The sequence below is a fragment of the Neolamprologus brichardi genome, chromosome 11 (genome assembly GCF_056152115.1).
Source record: "Neolamprologus brichardi isolate AB-2024 chromosome 11, ASM5615211v1, whole genome shotgun sequence".
Taxonomy (NCBI): Eukaryota; Metazoa; Chordata; class Actinopteri; order Cichliformes; family Cichlidae; genus Neolamprologus; species Neolamprologus brichardi.
Window position 1 is genome coordinate 29,935,667 of NC_142114.1, and position 23,242 is coordinate 29,958,908.

Consider the following 23,242-nt stretch of genomic DNA (forward strand, 5'->3'; position numbering starts at 1 on the left):
TGATTAATTCTTCGATCTTATATATGATCAACCTATCTCTAATAATCGGCTATGTACCACAGGCCTTCAAGGTGGCTGCAGTTAAACCTTTACTCAAAAAGCCATCTCTAGACCCAGCAGTCTTAGCTAATTATAGGCCAATCTCCAACCTTCCTTTCATATCAAAAATCCTTGAAAGAGTAGTTGTCAAACAGCTAACAGATCATCTGCAGAGGAATGGTTTATTTGAAGAGTTTCAGTCAGGTTTCAGAGTTCATCACAGCACAGAAACAGCTTTAGTGAAGGTTACAAATGATCTTCTTATGGCCTCTGACAGTGGACTCATCTCTGTGCTTGTCCTGCTAGACCTTAGTGCAGCATTCGATACTGTTGACCATAATATCCTATTATAGCGATTAGAACATGCTGTAGGTATTACAGGTATTGCACTGCAGTGGTTTGTATCATATCTATCTAATAGACTCCAATTTGTGCATGTAAATGGAGAGTCCTCTTCACACACTGAGGTTAATTATGGAGTTCCACAGGGTTCAGTGCTAGGACCAATTCTGTTTACATTATACATGCTTCCCCTAGGCAGCATCATTAGAAGACATAGCATACATTTTCACTGCTATGCAGATGACACCCAGCTCTATCTGTCCATGAAGCCAGATAACACACACCAATTAGTTAAACTGCAGGAATGTCTTAAAGACATAAAGACTTGGATGGCCACTAACTTTCTGCTTCTTAACTCAGATAAAACTGAGGTCATTGTATTCGGCGCTGAAAAGCTTAGAAATATGGTATCTAACCAGATTCTTACTCTGGATGGCATTACCTTGGCCTCCAGTAACACTGTGAGGAACCTTGGAGTCATTTTTGACCAGGATATGTCCTTCAACGCACATATTAAACAAATATGTAAGACTGCGTTCTTCCATTTGCGCAACATCTCTAAAATTAGAAATATCCTGTCTCAGAGTGACGCTGAAAAACTAGTTCATGCATTTATTACTTCCAGGCTGGACTACTGCAATTCATTATTATCAGGATGTCCAAAAAACTCACTGAAAACCCTTCAGCTAATCCAAAATGCTGCCGCAAGAGTACTGACAGGGACTAGAAAGAGAGAGCATATTTCTCCTGTTTTGGCTTCCCTTCATTGGCTTCCTGTTAAATCCAGAATTGAATTCAAAATCCTGCTCCTCACATACAAGGTCTTAAATAATCAGGCCCCATCTTATCTTAATGACCTTGTAGTACCATATCACCCTATTAGAGCACTTCGCTCCCGCTCTGCAGGCCTACTTGTTGTTCCTAGAGTATTTAAAAGTAGAATGGGAGGGAGAGCCTTCAGTTTTCAGGCCCCTCTTCTGTGGAACCAGCTTCCAGTTTGGATTCGGGAGACAGACACTATCTCTACTTTTAAGATTAGGCTTAAAACTTTCCTTTTTGCTAAAGCATATAGTTAGGGCTGGACCAGGTGACCCTGAATCCTCCCTTAGTTATGCTGCAATAGATGTAGGCTGCCGGGGGATTCCCATGATGCATTGAGTTTTTCCTTTCCAGTCACCTTTCTCGCTCTCTATGTATTAACAGACCTCTCTGTGTTGAATCATATCTGTTATTAATCTCTGTCTCTCTTCCACAGCATGTCTTTTATCCTGTCTTCCTTCTCTCACCCCAACCGCTCACAGCAGATGGCCGCCCCTCCCTGAGCCTGGTTCTGCCGGAGGTTTCTTCCTGTTAAAAGGGAGTTTTTCCTTCCCACTGTCGCCAAAGTGCTTGCTCATAGGGGGTCATATGATTGTTGGGTTTTTCTCTGTATCTATGAAGCGCCTTGAGGCGACTTTTGTTGTGATTTGGCGCTATATAAATAAAATTGAAGTGAATTGAATTGAAAAACTTCTGGTCTCAGATTTGCTTAAAAACCTTTCATCTAATCAGAAATCCCAGTCTTCAATTAATTCAATACAAAATACTACATAGAGTGCACTATACAGGTCATCGGATGTTCAAGATGGGCTTTACGTCTACCAACAACTGCTCACACTGCCAAACCAATTCACCGGACAATTATATCCACGCTCTTTGGTTCTGTCCACCAGTTCAGAAGTTTTGGCGCGAGATATGTGAAGACTTATCAAAGTGTCTGAAATGTAACATTCCAACTTCCCCCTTAGTGTGTTTGTTGGGCAGCTTAGATAATGTCACTTCAGAAAAGAATATAGCCCATATGGTTTTTACTGCCCTATGCATAGCCAAGAAAACAGTCCTCATGAACTGGAAAAATAAAAACAATCTTAATTCTAACCAATACAGAAATTATCTATTAGATTACATTAGTCTTGATACAGCCTCTGCCACCACATTAGATCAATCGCTCTGGGCTCCTTTGATCAGCTCCATCACCTAGTGGGGGTGGGGGGTCATAGTTTGGTCTCGCCTTCACTGTTGTGATTGGTGTGGGGGTAGGGTCGGGCTTAGGGCATCGAGAGGTTCCCCGGGAGCATCTTCCTTGGGGGGCTCAACCCGGGGTAGCGGTCATGGCCAAGTGGGGGCTCTGTTGGCTCTTAGGTGACGGTTTCCTCGTGGCTGCGTGCAGCGGGGCTAGGGGAGGGTCTGTGTTGACGGACGGGGGTTACTGACCTGGTAGCCTGGCTGCCCCTGGGTGGGTCCGGGACGGGCGTGAGGTTCTGGGGGCGCTCCGGCTCTGGCCTGGGGCCCTGGCCGGGCCTCGGGGGCTTGGGTCCTGGTTGGTGTGTTGCCGGGGTTGTGGGCGGGTGGGTGTATGGGGGCCCAGCCCTGGCGCGGGGTGCCGCCGGTGCGTCGAGCCACCTGGGGGGCTCTTCAACTGGTGGTGGGGGGGGGGGGGGGGGGGGGGGGGTTGTCACATCTTGCAGGAGCTTTCCTCTCTTCAGGAACTCTCTCTGCAAGAGGGGGAGATACAGGAGAGGTGGAGGAAGATCTCAGCCTGGGCGTCTATTGTCTTATGTAGTCTGGAAGATGAGTGGATGATGGGGTGGGTGCAGTTTTCTCTGTGGTGGGGTCAGGTGGGCTGTCCCGGCCTCTGTGGGGCCGGGCGGCACCGCTGCACTGGGCCCCGGTTCGGATGGGCCTGGGCCCCCTTTCCCTGGCGGGTCGCGGAGTATGGGGGTGCCTACTGGGGTCAGCGGGGGAGCTGGCCCCAGGGAGGGGTCACTTGCCCCTCCCTTCCTTCCCTCCCCATCTCCAGCTGCCTCCCTCTTCCCGCTCCACCACAACCACCCACACATGCAGGGCCTTGGAGTAGGGGTGTTTCACCAGGGTGCAGAGGAGGTAACCCCCCCCCTCTGTCCCCTTCTGGCTGCCTCTGCCTCAATTTTATCCCACAACTTAGACATTCACATTACTCACGCTCTCATTACACATACATATAGGATCTTGGGGGTGGGCACGCTACACGGAATCCAAATTACCATCAGGGTGTACACCTCACCCCTGGCGTCGTTGCTCACCTCTCGATTTTAAATACACGTAGACATTGAGGGCTAGCAGGAGGGGCTATGCGCTTACCTGCTGCTCTCTGGCAGGTAGCTCCATGCCCTCCTGGGTTTTAAATGCACCTTAGAACACACATACATTAACACTACAATGAGCGGGTGGAGGGAGGTTAGGAGTCTTCTCTCACCCCCCGTTCTCTGCGACCTGCTGGAGCGGGGGGGCTAGGAGGAGGAGTTGGCCGTCCGAATGGGGTCCGGAATGTGGGGCCTCCCTGCTGCTGCGGAGTCGGGGCGGTCTGCTTCTCCCCACCGCAGGGAAAAGGGTAGCACCACCTGGGTCTGGGTGCGGTTCCCCCCTCCAGGGGCAAGGGCACCTAGACCCGGTTTGTAGAGTACGCTTGGGGAGTGTGATTGTGTGTACAGCGTCTCTTTATGTCTGTCTCCACGTTGGTTGAGTGTGGAGTAAGTGCATATGAGAGCATGAGGGTGGGAATGGATGTTTGTATCTGTGTGTGCCTGTATGTCTGTGTCTATATGTCAGGTTGGGTATCAGACGCCACCTCTCTGTGGACATCTCAGGCCCTCCAAGGTTTGGAGGCCTATCTCCCACCACCACTTCCCCTGCCGGGGGCGGACTCCCTCAGACATCGGTGCGTTGGTGGTTCTTTGTTTCCGGGGATGGGCGTCCAGGTGCACACCGGCTCACTCCTTGGCGGCTGCTTATCGGGGCCTGGAGCCTGGGGCTCGCTCGGGCCACTTCGGAGGTGGGGTGCCCCCGGCCTCTTGGCCTGGGGCTCGGTCACTCTGGCGCAGCTGGCTGCCGGCGGAGCTCGTGGGGAACGTCACTGCAACCCCCCCTGGCTTCTGCTCCGTGGCTGCTGAATGACCCCTCATCTGGGACTCTCCTCAGCTCTTTCTGGGACAGTGGCTCAGCTGCCCCTTTGTTGGTCTTACTTGGTCTCTTGTGTTCTGGGGGCCTCTGGATGTCTGGAGTTTGGATCTCCTCCATACCTGCTTCATGCCCTGGAGGACGGGGCAGTGGCCCCCCACACCCTCTAGCAGATCATTACATGAAGGAACCTTTTAAAAAACAAGCGCGTCCATGCTCACAGGTGTACACACGGGTGCTCACACACACAAACTACACCCTTTTTGGCACCTACCTCAAAGCACACTGTGCTGTCGATCTTACGTGCTGCACAATAATGTTTAATATTTAGTATTTACTGTCATATTCCCATAGATCATTGTGATTCTTCTGCTTGTTTTCTTTTTTCTTTCTCAACAGGTGATCCAGGTGATCGATATATGTTTTTTTGTTTGTTTGTTTTTTTTTTCTGCTTATTCTGTTGGTTTTTGTTTTTTGCCCTTCTCCCCCGTCCCTCTTCTCAACTGTTTTTCTTTCCCTCTTTCTTTCTCCCTTTTCTTTGCCCCAGTCAAGTCTGTCCCGTATTCAGCAAGTGAAAATAAAATAAATAATAAAAGGTGAATCAAATGGACCATTACGGCAAAGCTGGGATGGTCAATTTGGTAAAGAAAATCCGTTGGGCATCTTTCTTCGCCTTTAGACAATAATTCTGATGGCAAAAGAGCCAAACGGGACAGGCAAAAAAAAAAAAAAAAAAAAAAAGGACTGACGAGACAAGGAAGCGTAAACTGAACACACTGAGATAAGACAGAGACCTTCAAAGTAAAACAGGAAACACATAACACAGACTGAACAAAAGACACAGACTCACATGCAGGCACTACAACAGAGGGAACAGAGACGTGGGACCAGGGCAGACACAGACACTGACTGGACACGGGGATATAGCGGACAGGGGAGACAGCAACTAAGGATTACACAGAGACAAACCATAAGACATAACTCTAACAAAGAAAACAAAGCATAGAAATGATAAATAATATATAAACTCAAAACCCTGGGTCAACGACCCAGGCATCCTAATAGATTATGGTTTGATCTTAACCTTCATTGTTAGCGTCCAAGGTCAAAGTTACCAGTGATGGTCAAGGTTATATGTTATAAGGTTATAAGTACTCATGTCCCCCAAAGCCGAGCATATTGTTGTGAAGTTTAAAAATCCATAAAAAACTGATTTATTTATTTATTTTACCGATTTTCACATTCAGTGTGGTCTTGACCCAAATTTCACCAAAATTAAATCAGCTCGAGCTGTTCTCAGTATCTACCATCACCCAGAATCTGAAAATGTTATCCTGAAAACTGTGGATGCTAGACTGCTAATAGACAACCCAACCAAACAGAAGTGATTACATGCTCACTCTCTTTAATCAAAACGCTCAAAGGGACAGGAAGTGCTTCACAGAGATGGCAAAAAGTACAAGTACAAAAAAAGAAGAACAAAACAGAGTCAGAGAAATATGAAGAAGATGACACAGATGACGAGAGACGGAGGGAGAACCAGTAAAAACACCAAACATTAGTAAAGGAAAACTGAAGGAGGGACAAAGAACAAACTAGCACAGATAGACAGGATGATCTGGAGCTGATGCTGTTAGGTATCAGCTTGTGAAAAGAAACAAAATGGCACCATTTATTACAGAAAGGTTTTAGAAAAGAGCTCCATAGAACAGAAGTATAGTTTACTTGGAGAGGAAAGGATGCTGGTTTGATTCCAGTCAGAGGCACAAATCCCCCTTTGTGTTATGTCAGGAAGGGTATCGGCTGTAAAACTGCCAAATCAAACATCTGCAGTGACCCCGTATGGCAGGGTGCAGTTGAACGTAGCTTATTCCAGATTTCAAAACATATTCTTCAACATTATTCTGAAATTGCATTGAAATGGTCTGAAACCAAATCTCAGACATGACGGCTACACCTGTTTAATCAGATGACACAGCTCATTATTAAACTCTGATACATCAAACAATGACATCAAGCGTCCATATTCCATTTTTTCTTACATTAAATGTGTCATCCAGTTTCTGGCCACGTTGCAGGTTAGAGAATTACATATATTACATATATATAATAAGTATTTATGTTGTGTTAGAGCTGAGATGAACCCTTATACAGGAGATACTGGACTGGTTTAAAGCTTTGGGGTCTCTTTTACTGTAGAGTATTACCCTAGTAGTAATCACCAGAAATCAGTTTAAGCTGCTGGTGGGGAGACTCGCCTCCCTGTAACTGCCTTTGTCTGAGTGCCTGCCCTTCTGTGTCTGGCAATATAACTAACTAACTAGCCCAACAAATGAAATGATCACCAGTGCAATCATTAAAAAGTAAAAATGTTGGAAAGCAGAGGAACTACAGTCTGTGTTTCCATTAGACATTTTTATTAGTTTCCTGTTATGATGGCAGATAATCAGACCAATTAACTTCTTACAGTAAAATTTCCTCAATGTTTCACAGCTGCAGGATCCTCAAGGGGAGCAGCTGGTGTCGGCAAGTTGGCAGCTGGTAGGTTCACGGATATTAACTGTTCTATCTTTTCAGTAAATTACTTTTAGTATTCAAGAAAAAATACTGGGGCAGCACGGTGGTGAGCACTGTTGCTGCACAGCAAGAAGGTCCTGAGTTCAATTCCACCATTGGGCCGGGGTCTTTCTGTGTGGAGTTTGCATGTTCTCCCTGTGTTCGCGTGGGTTCTCCCCAGGTACTCCGGCTTCCTCCCACAGTCCAAAAACATGCAGTAGTGGGGATAAGTTAATTGGTCAATCTAAATTGCCCATAGGTGTGAATCTGTGAGTGTGAATGGTTGTCTGTGTGTTGGCCCTGCGACAGACTGGCGACCTGTCCAGGGTGTACGCCGCCTCTCGCCCTATGACAGCTAAGATAGGCTCCAGCGCCCCCGCGACCCTGGAAAGGATAAGTGGAAGCGAATGGATGGATGGAAAAAAATACTGTCATAGTACAGGTCTCCACTGAAGACTTTACTCTCACTGCAAGAGAAGCAAAAAATAAGCCAAAAAATGACCACAGAATCCAAAACAAGAAGGAAAAGCTGATTTTCCTTCAAAAATCATTTCAAAAAATATCTCCCTCCACACTCAAATGTGCATCAAATGCATTTTAAAAGAGCATTGCCATAACAAAAGGTGGTGATATAAAACAAACCATTAAGAAACGATATGCAAAGTTTACAATAATGATCCTTGCATGTGTGGATGCAGCCAAAGACAGAGGAACCTGCTGACCACGATTCATCCTTTAATCCCCAGATTAAAAATTCAGATGATTATGAATAAAATTAGAAACTTTTTGTCTCAGAGTGATACTGAAAAAACAGTTAATGTATTTTATTCCTTCTAGACTGGACTACTGTAGGTCCTTATTTGGCTGTTCTAATGACTCCAAAGTGGGCGGGGCCTGGTCACTTTATCTGAGTGCATTAATGTTAGATATCTGCTGCTAGTCTGATTCTGATGTTTTCATAGCCTATTTAACCTGGCACATTAAACACACTCCACTCCATCGGAAAACTCTTCATGAATCAAATCAATCAATATTTATGTTTCATCTTTCTTCTTTCTCAGAGAAACACTCGGTGGATAAACATCCTCCTGCACGGGGAAGGAAAGTGAGTAAGATAAACTTATTCTGACTTTACACAACACAGCTTCATTCATAAGATTTAAATTTTTAAAAGCAATATTTTAAATGCTGTGTAAAAAATGTTTAAATGTGATGGTTCTTACACTTAACTAACTAATCACTGATCTAATCATATTCCTTTCTTTGCTTTAACTTTACCAGGCATTGTTCAAATCCAACAGAAAGAGGTATGATGAGGATCCAGAAGAAGAAGAAGAGCATAAAAAGCTAAAGTTACAGTGGGACAGTGATGCTGCAGCACAGATGCCAAAGGTGAGTAACGCCTGACTTTACACACAAAAGCTTTAAGTCATTAAAATGCAGGTTAAACATAATTCAGAATGTAAAACTGAATAAAAACCCCTCGTGATTGAATTGGATGGTTGTTATGCATAATTTTATTTTTTGGATAACTGATTGATATCAAATTATATCTCCTCATATCTCCTCATTTGTTCTCAGGCATTAACAGTCCAATCAGACAGAGAGAAGCTTTTTGGAATGTTGGAAGATCTGAAAAAGGAGGAGCTTGAAAAGTTCAAGTGGTTCCTGCGGGACCGTGATGTTTTGGTGGAGCTCCAACCCATCCCAAAGAACCGACTGGAGAAGGCCAGCACCTGTGACCTGGTGGACCTGATGGTGCAGACCTACACAGAAAAGTCTGTGGAGGTGACCACGAAGGTTTTAAAGAAAATTAACAGGAATGATCTGGTGCAGATTTGTAGCTTCTGAATTTCTTTTCAGTGCACTACATGATTGTAGTATGGAAAGTAGCAGAGAGTCTGACTGACTGTCCAACTGACTCTGACATGAGGGAGAGTTTATAATGTAGGAGCAGATTTGAGGTTAAAATACAGGAAATAACATCTATTTGAAAATTACTGTAGTGTGTGTGTGTGTGTGTGTGTGTGTGTGTGTGTGTGTGTGTGTGTGTGTGTGTGTTTTCTTAGGTTGATGCAAACATGAGGATGAGATCAAGATTTTTGAAGCATTTTTTTATTTTAATATTTAATCTTTTCATTTAATTTTAACTTTCTCTTTTTAATTTTCTGTTATGTTTTTATTTTCTGCAGAATTATTTCAGGTTTAAACGTGTAGAAATGATCTGACAGTGATTTCATTTCCTTCTTTCATAGAAACACATTCTGTTTGTTTCTAGCAGCACAGTTTGTAAAAAGACTGAATTTGTTGTGCTTTTCTTTGCTTTCATTTATACACTTTTACGATAATGAGATCATCATGTTTACAGATACTCACTGTGAGACAAACACTCAGGTTTATGTGGTTTTTTTAACTTCGGTAATGTGTGATGTCATTGAGGGGGGATATCCTAATATTGGTGATCTCCAATTCTGGCCCTTATCACAGAAGCTCCACCCACTTGTCCCTCAAACCTTCTGTTTGTGGGGAACAGCCAATAAGAACAAAGTTGCCTTAAAGGGAGAGGAGTGAAAAAAGAGGCTTGTTTCAGAGAGGATGAGGAGCTACAACCAAACCAAATATAACACAAATGAGGATGATTTTGAACTGTGACTCAGACAAAGCTACTCGAGTACAATCCAAAATTAAAAATATTAACCTGAAAATGAGCATTATATGTATAATTACATACAAAAATATCATGAACAGCTTTATGATTCTCATTTTGTTGAAGACGATAAATCCATATTCAATTCAATTCAATTCAATTTTATTTATATAGCGCCAAATCACAACAAATGTCGCCTCAAGGTGCATCAAAGATACAGAGAAAAGCCCAACAATCATATGACCCCCTATGAGCAAGCACTTTGGCGACAGTGGGAAGGAAAAACTCCCTTTTAACAGGAAGAAACCTCCGGCAGAACCAGGCTCAGGGAGGGGCGGCCATCTGCTGCGACCGGTTGGGGTGAGAGAAGGAAGACAGGATAAAGACATGCTGTGGAAGAGAGACAGAGATTAATAACAGATACGGTTCAATACAGAGAGGTCTGTTAACACATAGTGAGTGAGAAAGGTGACTGGAAAGGAAAAACTCAATGCATCATGGGAATCCCCCGGCAGCCTACATCTATTGCAGCATAACTAAGGGAGGATTCAGGGTCACCTGGTCCAGCCCTAACTATATGCTTTAGCAAAAAGGAAAGTTTTAAGCCTAATCTTAAAAGTAGAGATAGTGTCTGTCTCCCGAATCCAAACTGGAAGCTGGTTCCACAGAAGAGGGGCCTGAAAACTGAAGGCTCTCCCTCCCATTCTACTTTTAAATACTCTAGGAACAACAAGTAGGCCTGCAGAGCGGGAGCGAAGTGCTCTAATAGGGTGATATGGTACTACAAGGTCATTAAGATAAGATGGGGCCTGATTATTTAAGACCTTGTATGTGAGGAGCAGGATTTTGAATTCAATTCTGGATTTAACAGGAAGCCAATGAAGGGAAGCCAAAACAGGAGAAATATGCTCTCTCTTTCTAGTCCCTGTCAGTACTCTTGCTGCAGCTTTTTGGATTAACTGAAGGCTTTTCAGTGAGTTTTTTGGACATCCTGATAATAATGAATTGCAGTAGTCCAGCCTGGAAGTAATAAATGCATGAACTAGTTTTTCAGCGTCACTCTGAGACAGGATATTTCTAATTTTAGAGATGTTGCGCAAATGGAAGAACGCAGTCTTACATATTTGTTTAATATGTGCGTTGAAGGACATATCCTGGTCAAAAATGACTCCAAGGTTCCTCACAGTGTTACTGGGGGCCAAGGTAATGCTATCCAGAGTAAGAATCTGGTTAGATACCATATTTCTAAGCTTTTCAGCGCCGAGTACAATGACCTCAGTTTTATCTGAGTTAAGAAGCAGAAAGTTAGTGGCCATCCAAGTCTTTATGTCTTTAAGACATTCCTGCAGTTTAACTAATTGGTATATGTTATCTGGCTTCATGGACAGATAGAGCTGGGTGTCATCTGCATAGCAGTGAAAATGTATGCTATGTCTTCTAATGATGCTGCCTAGGGGAAGCATGTATAATGTAAACAGAATTGGTCCTAGCACTGAACCCTGTGGAACTCCATAATTAACCTCAGTGTGTGAAGAGGACTCTCCATTTACATGCACAAATTGGAGTCTATTAGATAGATATGATACAAACCACTGCAGTGCAATACCTGTAATACCTACAGCATGTTCTAATCGCTCTAATAGGATATTATGGTCAACAGTATCGAATGCTGCACTAAGGTCAAGAAGGACAAGCACAGAGATGAGTCCACTGTCAGAGGCCATAAGAAGATCATTTGTAACCTTCACTAAAGCTCTTTCTGTGCTGTGATGAACTCTGAAACCTGACTGAAACTCTTCAAATAAACCATTCCTCTGCAGATGATCTGTTAGCTGTTTGACAACTACTCTTTCAAGGATTTTTGATATGAAAGGAAGGTTGGAGATTGGCCTATAATTAGCTAAGACTGCTGGGTCTAGAGATGGCTTTTTGAGTAAAGGTTTAACTGCAGCCACCTTGAAGGCCTGTGGTACATAGCCGATTATTAGAGATAGGTTGATCATATATAAGATCGAAGAATTAATCAATGGCAGGACTTCTTTGAGCAGTTTTGTAGGAATTGGGTCTAAAAGACACGTTGATGGTTTGGAGGAAGTAATTATTGAAGTTAACTCAGAAAGATCGATTGGAAAAAAAGAGTCTAACTTAACATCAATGGAACTAAGAGTAGCTGTAGATAATATTACATCTGTGGGATGATTATTGGTAATTTTTTCTCTAATGATAAAAATTTTATTTGTGAAGAAGTTCATGAAGTCATCGCTAGTTAACGTTAAAGGGATGGTTGGCTCAAAAGAGCTCTGACTTTTTGTCAGCCTGGCTACAGTGCTGAAGAGAAACCTGGGGTTGTTCTTATTTTCTTCAATCAGTGATGAGTAGTAAGCTGTTCTGGCTTTGCGGAGGGCTTTCTTATAAAGCAACAAACTATTTCTCCAGGCTAAATGATGATCCTCTAAATTTGTGACACGCCATTTCCTCTCCAGATTACGAGTCATCTGCTTTAGGGTACGTGTTAGAGAATTATACCACGGGGTCAGGTACTTCTGATTAGAGACCTTAGTTTTCACTGGAGCTACAGTATCCAGAGTCGTACGTAGTGAGGAGGTGAAATTATTAACAAGATAATCGACCTCTGTTGGGGTAGCATTCAGATAGCTGCTCTGCTCTGTGTTGGTACAGGGCATTGACGATGATAACAGTGGCTGGATTATATTCTTAAACTTAGTTACAGCGCTTTCAGAAAGACATCTACTTTGATAAAGTCCACTCTCCACTGCTGCGTAATCAATTATTGTAAATGTAAATGTTATCAAGAAATGATCAGACAGGAGAGGGTTTTCAGGAAACACTGTTAAATGTTCAGTTTCTATGCCATATGTTAAAACAAGATCTAGAGTGTGATTAAAGTGGTGGGTGGGTTCTTTTACATTTTGAGAGAAACCAATTGAGTCTAACAACAGATTAAATGCCATGTTGAGGCTGTCATTTTTAGCATCAACATGGATGTTAAAATCACCCACAATAATTATTTTATCTGAGCTCAGAACTAAATTAGATATAAAGTCTGAGAAATCAGACAGAAACTCTGTGTAAGGCCCAGGTGGACGATAGATGATAACAAGTAAGACTGGTGTCTGAGTTTCACAGCTGGGGTGGACAATGTTAAGCATCAGGCTTTCAAATGAATTAACAGTCTGTCTTGGTCTTTCATTAATTAATAGACTGGTGTGAAAAATTGCTGCCACACCGCCCCCTCGACCTGTGCTTCGAGATTTCTGGTAGTTAGAATGACTCGGGGGTGTTGATTCATTTAAACTAACATAATCATCCTGCTGCAACCAGGTTTCTGTAAGGCAGAGTAAATCAATTTGTTGATCAATTATTAAGTCATGTACTAACAGAGACTTGGAGGAGAGAGACCTAATATTTAATAATCCACATTTCACTGTTTTACTCTTTGGTTCAGATGTGGATACTGTATTGTTCTTTCTTTGTAAATGTTTAAGTTGTTTGTTGCTGGTTTTTAGTTTTTTTTTTTGTCTTTTTGGAAGCTGACACAGTCTCTATGGAGATGGGTTTTTGGGGGGCTAGCAGGAGGAGGGAAGCTGCAGAGAGGCGTGTAAGACTGCAACTCTGCTTCCTGGTCCCAACTCTGGATAGTCATATTTTGAGGGGTTTAATAAATTTGTCCATATTTCTAGAAATGAGAGCTGCTCCATCCAAAGTGGGATGGATGCCGTCTCTCCTCACAGTATAAATGTGCCACATAAAGAAAAGTCTTCCAGAATAATTTTACATTAACACCATATGAACTCTGTTATCTTCTGTCTTTTGTTCTTGTGGTCGATGCTCAGTCTGGTTTGGAGTGAAGCCTGAATGAGAAAAGTTTCCAAGGTTAGAAGTTACTGAGGAACATCATGACCTGGATCTATTACTGCCATGTTTCTCACATTTGAAGAAGTTTTAACGACTGCTTTGAAGATAAACTGGAGAATTTTATACTTTTTAATCTTTAATATCCTGCTTTAATCATTGTTTTGTGTTTCTTTTTAAATTCCCTTTTAAGCACGTCACTAAACATTTTATATTGGCTTTCTACTAAATATAGCCACATAAATACAATTGTTCTTTATCAATTAAATATTTTTTCGGATACATCAGGGAGCAACATTTGTGTCTATTAACTATTTACCGTCAAAAACTCGTTCATTTTTTAAAATTTTAAAATCTGTAAAAACACGTCTTTCATGTTTATACGCACGTTGAAACTTTTGCTGGAATGAAGCGGCCTAAAAACAATGAAACAATGAAGATCACTCAGTAAGATGATTACTGTGCTTTTGTATTTTTTAAGAGATGAGATGTTCAGGTCAGTCTTTATTTTCCTACATTCTCCTGATTTTCAGCATCAGTCAGTAAAACTGAAATATCACAAAATGAGAAAGATCAACACATAAATAACAGTAAGAATGAGGAATAGTTAAATGAATGACTAAAAGTACATTAAAATGATGGAAGCAGTCAATAAGAAACGTTACAAACATCAGAAATGTCAGACCGGGATCGGACGGCTTTATTTACACAGAACTGGATGTTTCCTGACTCTGAGGACTTTGTTCGTCTAAGGAAGAAACTCAAACTGTTCCTAAATGTGTCCTTATATTTTTACTTGTACGTAAAAATTTTTATATGGTTTAATTGCTATTAAAGACTCCTTTTTACCCTTGTTTTCTGGTTCGTTCGTTCATTTAAACTCCAGCCTTTCTGGAGCGTTCAGCTCTGGCTGATCCAGCGTCGACTCCATCAACTCAATTTTAATCCAGCAGCACGAAAATTCTACATGCAGACCCTGGTCACCAGCCATAGCCTGGTGTATTCCCTCTCATTGGAATGCTGTACATTTCTCCCAGACCAGGGTAGATCATTGAAGCCCAGGTAACACGGAACTCCTGCCCCAAAGCCTGTGCAGCCCCCAGTGGGCTGGGTATTAGATCGCAGCTGGTGTTCTGCAATTGTTAGTGTGGCTGGGACAAGGCCGAGAAGCCTCCTCCTTGGGGCAGGGACTGGCTGACTTTCCCACCAGGACCTCTAGCTGCCTGGTGGTCCTCAGCCAGAGCCACTGCCACCTCCAAATTCGCTGGCCGGTGACATCTGGCCAAATCTGCTGTTCCTTCCAGGAGCCCCTCTGAAAATTGCTCCAGGACAATAATGTCCAGCAGCCACGCTTCCCCCTATATTGATTTGCGATGCAGCCACCTCTGTGCCCCATCCCAGGCTGCTAGGCAAAAGCGGAGGGCTGATCCTCTGCCTTCCATGCAGCGACATGGAAGACAGTGGGAAGGAAAAACTCCCTTTTAACAGGAAGAAACCTCCGACAGAACCAGGCTCAGGGAGGGGCGGGGCCATCTGCTGTGATTGGTTGGGGTGAGAGAAGGAAGACAGGATAAAGACATGCTGTGGAAGAGAGACAGAGATTAATAACAGATATGATTCAATGCAGAGAGGTCTGTTAATACAGTGAGTGAGAAAGGTGACTGGAAAGGAAAAACCCAATGCATCATGGGAATCCCCCGGCAGCCTACGTCTATTGCAGCATAACTAAGGGAGGATTCGGGGTCACCTGGTCCAGCCCTAACTATATGCTTTAGCAAAAAGGAAAGTTTGAAGCCTAATCCTGAAAGTAGAGATAGTGTCTGTCTCCCGAATCCAAACTGGAAGCTGGTTCCACAGAAGAGGGGCCTGAAAACTGAAGGCTCTCCCTCCCATTCTACTTTTAAATACTCTAGGAACAACAAGTAGGCCTGCAGAGCGAGAGCGAAGTGCTCTAATAGGGTGATATGGTACTACAAGGTCATTAAGATAAGATGGGGCCTGATTATTTATGTAATGTCCTCTGCCTCTAACGCCTTGCTAGAGTCGACATTCAGACTAAACTCCTCTTCAAAATGACCACGCAGACAAGAGGGTTTGACTTCACTCCCTTTACTTAGGCCAGTTGAAGTAGGGTAAAACTGAGAAATAAATTGAAATGCTCTTAGAAATCATAGATGAGGACAAATACACAATAACAGTACAAATGACTTGTCTAGCCAAAAGCGTTAGCAAATCCTCTCTTTACAAACATTTCTATTAAGTAAACACTGCAATCACAGTTCTTCAAGTAGATTTGTTCATTAGTAAGGATAGAACAGAATTACATACCGACAATGCCCTTAAAGACCATCTTAAGGGAGACAATTTCCACTACAGCAGAGAACAGGAGAAGTCTTTTCCCCAAACAATAGCATGTACTTTCTGATGACATCATAGAACAGAGACAGATTTGCGCATGTTACACCAGGTCATGCCAGAAGGGGGCACTAAAGAGTAACTTTCTCAGGGAAAATCTATTTAAACAGAACACGGTTACATGGTGACAGAACAATTTAAGACCTTGTATGTGAGGAGCAGGATTTTGAATTCAATTCTGGATTTAACAGGAAGCCACTGAAGGGAAGCCAAAACAGGAGAAATCTGCTCTCTCTTTCTAGTCCCTGTCAGTACTCTTGCTGCAGCATTTTGGATTAACTGAAGGCTTTTCAGGGAGTTTTTAGGACATCCTGATAATAATGAATTGCAGTAGTCCAGCCTGGAAGTAATAAATGCATGAACTAGTTTTTCAGCGTCTCTCTGAGACAGGATATTTCTAATTTTAGAGATGTTGCGCAAATGGAAGAAAGCAGTCTTACACACAGGAGACACTGAGTGGTCATCATATTTCTTGCACTGATATAATAAAAGACTTTTCTTCTAGAAAAGCTTGAAAACAGGTTCAAAGGTTCAAGAAAAGGTTTTTTTTAAAAAAAAGAAAAACTAGAAAACAGCTATCTTGTTTTGGGAAGCTCAGGTAGGTGTATTATCAGCTCATCATTCACACACATTTTACTGCAAACAGGCACAGTGCAATACTCAATACACTAGAATTTAAAATCTGATATTTTACTTGATGCCAGAGGAGAGTCCTGAGGGTTGTTACATTTTAAAAATGCAAATTAAAAAATATGTATTGTTTGAATATAGATATAGTCACCTAACAGTATTTAACAAATTCAAATCAGCTGCACACATCAATGAATCAGTAATTAAGGCCAGTGACATCATGTTATGATTCTGAATCATCAGTATTTCATTTTAGCCACTTTGGGTGAAGTTATGTAGATTACTTTTGATTTATGTCACTATATTTATTTCTGAATAAATATTCTGATCTTCTACCTCACCGTTACACCATAATGTACATAATGCATTATTAATTCAATAAATATTTTGATCAAAACCAAGATCTTACTTCAAAGGTAAAATAATAAAACACCTTTACTTAATCACCAAAACAAATTTTTAGAACAAGAAAAAAAAAGTTTGATTTTGGTTTATTTTTAAGGACAATACATTTTTTGCATTATGTTTCAAATTACAAAAAGATGATGAAACTTTAAAACACATTTATTAAAGTTTGGATAATTAATGGATAAAAACATGGCTGATGACATCACTGATTCACTTTTAACTGATACACATCTACATTTTTAATATAAAAATGTCAAATATCCATAGTGTTTCCTGTAAAATGGAAACACTATGGATATTTTTGGAGACGTCTGTTACCTACAATCTCAAACTGTTGCCTGCAATCTCAAAGCTAACCGGAGGTCAAAGCCCACTACAGCTGGGAAAACAACGTACGCTGCAAGACTTTCAAAAACTTTTGCGAGATTTTGCAAAAGATTTGTGAAAAGTTTTAACAGACCATTTGAGAGAGCTTTCAAAACATCTAAGAGATCTTGAAAAAAATCTTCCAAAAGTTTTGCTAGACTTTTTTTTAGATCTTGCAAAACTTGAGCTTTATTATTTTTTTCTCCATTGTCCCTTGCGGGACTCCTTTCCTTTGAAAGGTCTTCAATGAGAAATATCTCATTTGCCAAAAGGCTTTCATAGAAGATCTTTTTGCAGGCTGCACTGGCTTTCAGGGGACCACTGTAGAGCTCCCTCATCTTGTCCTGAGAGGTAGGCAGAGCTCTAATTTTGTCATATTGTTCTTGGTCGATAACCTTCTTGTCTAGGAGCTCATCCAAAATAGGTGCGATGTTGCTCACTCTCTGGATCAGCTGGGATCTGTGTTTGTCCACAAAGTCCTCTCCTGGAGAAAAAAGGGAAAGAAATACAATAAAAGTTGTTTCCATCCATCCATCCATTCCTTCGCTTCCGCTTATCCTTTTCAGGGTCGCGGGGGGCGCTGGAGCCTATCCCAGCTGTCATAGGGTGAGAGGCGGGGTACACCCTGGACAGGTCGCCAGTCAACATTTTTGCTTCCGTTTTAAACTTTATTTGTTGTACAGATGTGCGGATACGTCAGCGGTCCTTCCAGTAGCTGCTCATTATTAGGCGATCAGCCGTTAGGTTTCGCTCCGTACGATACAATAATCTAACACTCAGTCTTCAAACCCTGACACCGAGCTACCGCAGCGGTTTGTGCCGGGTTTAAAATATGAAACTAATCGCAGATTCTTACCTCTGCGCTGCTGTCGATTTGTTTCAGGATCTCCAGAACCACCGAAGCGCCTCCTCCGCGGTAAAGTCTGAGACCTGCAGCCGGCTTTTCCCTTCTACTTCCTCTTTTTTACATTACGCGCGCACTTTTCACGTTTTCTCTGCAGTCTAGAAGCAGATGATTTCAGACCATATGTTGTGCCAAAGAGTGATTCATTCAGAGTTTCATTTTTTAGGTACTTTGGGTGAAGTTTGATGCTCAAATCTTCACAGATTAAGTTGATTAAGGAGTTGAAAGTGTTTACATATTTGTTTAGCCACATGAAAAAAGTCCTGTGACTTTCTAAGACCCGAACGCTTGATGGGGACGTGATGAATGTGAAAACAAAGAATGATCTTTTTACCTAATTGTGCTCTACAATGGCCTGATATTCACATATGAGCACATTCGTTTTAACTTTCGATAGAACAGTGGCAGGATAATGTCCCCGTAAGTGGATATCAGGCCCTTGTAGAGCAAAATTTCGTAGTGTGGTCTAGACAACCCAAAATGTGATGTCCGCACATGTGGACAACAAATGCAAAACATAATTGAAAATCTTGTGCAGAAATTGTTCCCAGTGTTTTACAACTATATTTTTGAATGAATTCTGATTTTCTGCCTCCCCCGTCCCTCCATAATGTACACTGCATTATTATTTGAATAAATCATTTGATAAAAATGAAGATTTTATTTCAAAGATTAAATTATAAAACGTTTGAATTAATCATCAAAATGAACAAGAAAAACGTGAGAGTTGAATTTTGGTTTATTTTTTTAAGGACAGTAAATCTTTGTCACTATGTTTCAAGTTACAATAAGATGATGACATTGAAAAACAGATTAATGAGGCTTTGGATGATTTATGGATAAAACTCATTCACAACTTCACGGCCCCAGATGATTCATAGTAATGCGAAAGGTACCCCTCTGCGTCCTTATGAAACGCTCAGGATTCTTAATTGAAGCACTCCCCTTTTTATTCCCTGACCCTAGCATTCACCATCACCTTACATTTATCAATTTCAACCCGCTCTCACGCCTGGGAACGAGTAACATAGAACGTGATTGGATAAAAACATGGCTGATGACATCGCTGATTCATTTTTAACATATATAACATTTACATTTTTTAATATCAAACTTTCAAATATCCATAGTTTTTCCTGTAAAATGGATCAATTAAAGGAGCCACTGAGGAGCAAATGCAACATATAGGAGAACAGTTTTTACAAAAATGTAAGTGTAAAATAAAACCCCCACAAAGAAAAGGCATCTATACCTTTTTAATGTAATAATGTTATGTTCTGGTAGATATTGGTAGATGTATATTTGGTCTAAAAACTGTTTTTTCAACACATTTAATCCTTTTCACTGAGCTCTTTAACGAGAGGTTTCTCATTTTCCAAAAGGCTGTCATAGAAGATCTTTTTGCAGGCTGCACTAGCTTGCAGGGGACCACTGTAGAGCTCCCTCATCCTGTCCCGAGAGGTAGGCAGAGCTCTAATTTTGTCATATTGTTCATGGTCGATAACTTCTTTGTCTAGGAGCTCATCCAAAATGGGTGCGATGTTGCTCACTCTCTTGATCAGGTGGACTCTGTGTTTATCCACAAAGTCCTCTCCTGGAGAAAGAAATGAAAGAAATGAAATAAAAGTTTACGGTTGTTTATCATCTGAAGTTTTTATTCACTTTATTCTCCGCTTTCATAACAAAATGCTTTAAAAAATTTACACTTATTTCATAATTAAAATTCATTAAATGTTAAAAACACATTCGTTCCTTTTGGTCGACTATTTAAAAAGAACATAAATGATATCTTTCCTTTTTTTCATCCAGACATTTAAAGATTATTGTATCTAGTTAATGTTGCAGTCTTCTCTTTTATTATCAGGAAATGAGGAGCTGCATGAGAGTGCATCTGCTTGGCAGTTTCAAGGCCTCGAGCACAAAGGTGCACTGTAAAAAAAATCCTAATATAAAAGTATTTTACAGTTTTGTTCTGTTCTTAGAATATCATTAAATTTACATAAATAGACTGTGATTCCACATTTCAAATGTAAATTAACGCAAAATCACTGTAATGTAATAAAACATAATTTTCTTGTTTTTTAAATGTATCTGTCTGTACATATGCATATTTAGATTGTTAAAATACATTCACAAATGTATCATGATTTATACAAATATCTGTCCGTTATTTGAAAGATTGAACTGTTAAATTCAAATGTAAAGCTATGGAAAAATATATAAAATGATTCTCATAAACTTTTTTTTACATCAAATAATAATTATTATTATTGCTATTTAGGGCGATCGTGGCTCAAGAGTTGGCAGTTCGCCTTGTAATTATAAGCTTACCGGTTCGAGCCCCGGCTCGGACACTCTCGGTCGTTGTGTCCTTGGTCAAGGCTCTTCACCTACCGCCTACTGGTGATGGCCAGAGGGGCTGATGGTGCGATACGGCAGCCTCGCCTCTGTCAGTCTGTCCCAGGGCATGCAATCCATTTTTATTTAAACCATCTGTTAACTGTATATTTCTGTGCATTTAAGTATTATTATTCATATTGCCATATTCATTGACCTTGTTTATAGGTAATTTCATTGTTTAATCACATTAACATGTTCCTAATTTAATGTTTAAAAGCACTTGGAAAAGACAAAATCCCATGTAAAATTAGGGCAATAAACTGTATTGTCATAACTTAAAATAACCGTATTTTTATGAGAAAGTTATTTTATGGTATTATTTTGGCGCCCCAGCTGCCGGAATATTACTGTTTTTCTAGTAATATTATAATTACTAATATTATATTATATTATATTATATTATTATATATTATATATATTTATATATATTTAATAATATAATATTTACTAGGATTTTTTTTAACAGTGTGAGAAGTAACGAAGTACAAATACAAATGTATTTTACCCGAGTCTTATTTTATCTGACTACTTTTTACTTTTACTACATTTATAAACAAATATCTGTACTTTCTACTTCTTACATTTTCTAAACCGGCTCGTTACTTTTGCTTTATCGCATTTTGGTCGAGTTATTTCGTCACTGCGAGCCTCCAAACACCCAAACGATTTAAACCTGAAGAGAAACACATGGTAGGCGGTCCTGTTCGATTATTATTCATCAGAGGATGGTAATCTCATGGTAATCTCATGGTAATCTCATGGTAATCTATGGGGCCTTATAAGGCTCACTGGTCTTAGATTTGATGGTAGGCTGAAGGTTTCAAACTTTGATCCTCGTGCTTCTCTTTCAGCTAATATAATCTAATTAATGCTATTTAAACATATGTGAGGGTGTAGGAACACAACAAAGCACATGTCAACAAAATATGAAACACTTGTAGAGACATTTTTGGGAGCATTTCAAGTTGCTATACATCAATACAACCATTACAGCCTAAATTTTAATAATATGTCTGCATTAAGTGCATAGTAATTACATAAATTGCAGTGCAATGAACTACAAAAAAAATTGAAAATCATTTTTGTTTTTTTAACATATATTTCTAGTTAGAGAAATTTAAGAGGCTTATCCCTCAAAACTGTAAATACAAAAAAGTTGCACAAAATAGTTTCCCACCACAGGAAATTTATTTTGAGTGTCTTCGTAGTTTTATTTTTGAAATACACCAATTTGTATATACTGCAGGAAAAACGAAAATAAATATTATAATGCAAATTTGTAAAAAAGCAGCATATGCATCAAAATAAACTATTTCCAGCAGTGCAATATGAGTCCTAAGCATCCCAGAAACGACACAGAAAGTCATAAAGTCAAACATAACTTTTAAAAACACCAGTATAGGCTCATGAGGCCCTGATGGTAAAAAACTACATTTCCGTGAAAATGACGTCACTTCCGGTTTCAGGCAGGTTATGGCAGACATGCGATAGTTCGAGCTGACGTCTATTCCAACGTAGGAAGTGTTACAAACAGCTGATCGGATCGACAAAGCGTGTTTCTGGAATATTATTCTTTTGTTGCTGCAAGCGCTTTTTATGCAGTTTTTGCAAAGCTATATGTGGAAGGAAACTGTGACCGAGGACAAGCTGATGGCATAAGATGTAAGTACAACTCCTCCAGTTTCATATGCAAAAAAAATTATTGCGCTAGCTCACGTGGTTGCAGAGCTACCGGGATTTAAAAATAGTTGCGCAAAACGGAGCGTGCTGCTCCGACCAGTTTTAAAGGGTTAAAAAAAAACAAAAGAAGAAGAAGAAAATCATTCATTTATAATCTGAATAAAAGGTTCGTCTAAATGCTCCTTTTGTGTGATATCTTACCTTCAGCTTGACCAGACTCTGGATGGTCATCTGGAATTCAAGAAAAATCAAAATATGGATACTTGACATTAGAGTTAAATATGAAAGTTCAATTTCAAGGTCTTTCATCTGAATAAAACAGAGTATTCAAGCAGCTGGTTGCCATGGGAACCCATTCTCTGAAACGCTCTATGCACTGTTGTTGAGCTAATCTGAAGGCCACGTGAAGTTTGTAGCGACTGACTCTGCAGAAAGTTGGAGACCTCTGTGATTTTACGTGGCCCATCACTTTGTGGCTGATTTGCTGTCATTCTTTGTTATAATACCACTAACAGCTGACTGTATGTATTAGAGATGGCACGATACCACTTTTTTATGTCCGATACCGATATCATAAATTTGGATATCTGCCGATACCGATATGAATCCGATATAGTTTGTTTTTTAATCAATAAAACAGTTTTTTTCATATATTGCTGCATTTTGTTCATACTCAAGTTTAAATAAACAACAACACTAAAGCTATTCTGTTATACCTGTATGTAAAAAATACACTGCACCCAAAATATTTCATAGTTCAGCAAAACTGATCAATCTAATAAACTTAAACCTGCTCCATCCTCCCTATTCTGGTATTTTAAAGAGTACATAGCAGTAGTAGTAGCAGAATAATAAGCAACCTTATGCTGGGCTCACACTGTGCGATTTTTGGCCCATTTTGAGCCGATTTTTGAGTCGTGCGACCGTTTTGGCGATCGGCCCGATTTTGGCCTTCATCGTGCGTCGTGCATCATGTAGTATACGTGGGGTAACACCTCACGACCAGC

The 23,242-nt window shown here is 40.7% G+C and overlaps 3 protein-coding genes across 3 annotated transcripts in view; 1 reads left to right on the top strand and 2 right to left on the bottom strand.

The window, feature by feature from the left end:
• Nucleotides 1-9,514, top strand: part of LOC118455003 (uncharacterized) — a 56,471-nt gene extending 46,957 nt beyond the window's left edge. The window contains exons 15-17 of the mRNA XM_087847995.1: nucleotides 6,850-6,897; nucleotides 7,974-8,017; nucleotides 8,494-9,514. Coding sequence (XP_087704121.1) covers nucleotides 6,850-6,897; nucleotides 7,974-8,017; nucleotides 8,494-8,763 — 362 coding nt within the window. The 3' untranslated portion in view covers nucleotides 8,764-9,514. The remainder of the gene's footprint in view (nucleotides 1-6,849; nucleotides 6,898-7,973; nucleotides 8,018-8,493) is intronic.
• A 5,060-nt stretch (nucleotides 9,515-14,574) lies between these two features.
• Nucleotides 14,575-19,184, bottom strand: LOC118456133 (apoptosis-associated speck-like protein containing a CARD). Its single transcript, XM_087848002.1, has 3 exons — nucleotides 19,166-19,184; nucleotides 17,470-17,735; nucleotides 14,575-14,790 (listed from the first exon to the last, which is right to left on the bottom strand). The coding sequence occupies exons 1-3, from the start codon at nucleotides 19,182-19,184 to the stop codon at nucleotides 14,575-14,577; spliced, it is 501 nt and encodes a 166-aa protein (XP_087704128.1).
• Nucleotides 18,877-22,466, bottom strand: LOC148100710 (apoptosis-associated speck-like protein containing a CARD). Its single transcript, XM_087848008.1, has 2 exons — nucleotides 22,437-22,466; nucleotides 18,877-19,777 (listed from the first exon to the last, which is right to left on the bottom strand). The coding sequence occupies exons 1-2, from the start codon at nucleotides 22,464-22,466 to the stop codon at nucleotides 19,487-19,489; spliced, it is 321 nt and encodes a 106-aa protein (XP_087704134.1). The 3' UTR covers nucleotides 18,877-19,486.
• Nucleotides 22,467-23,242: the final 776 nt, after the last annotated feature.

Coding starts and splice junctions, on each gene's coding strand:
- LOC118456133 (XM_087848002.1), bottom strand. Junction 14,791..17,469: donor TTTCAAAGGAAAGGAGTCCC/GCAAGGGACAAT, acceptor AAATCAATATAG/GGGGAAGCGTGGCTGCTGGA.
- LOC148100710 (XM_087848008.1), bottom strand. CDS start 22,466: ATGACCATCCAGAGTCTGGTCAAGCTGAAG. Junction 19,778..22,436: donor AGAGTCTGGTCAAGCTGAAG/GTAAGATATCAC, acceptor CCGTAAACTTTT/ATTTCATTTCTTTCATTTCT.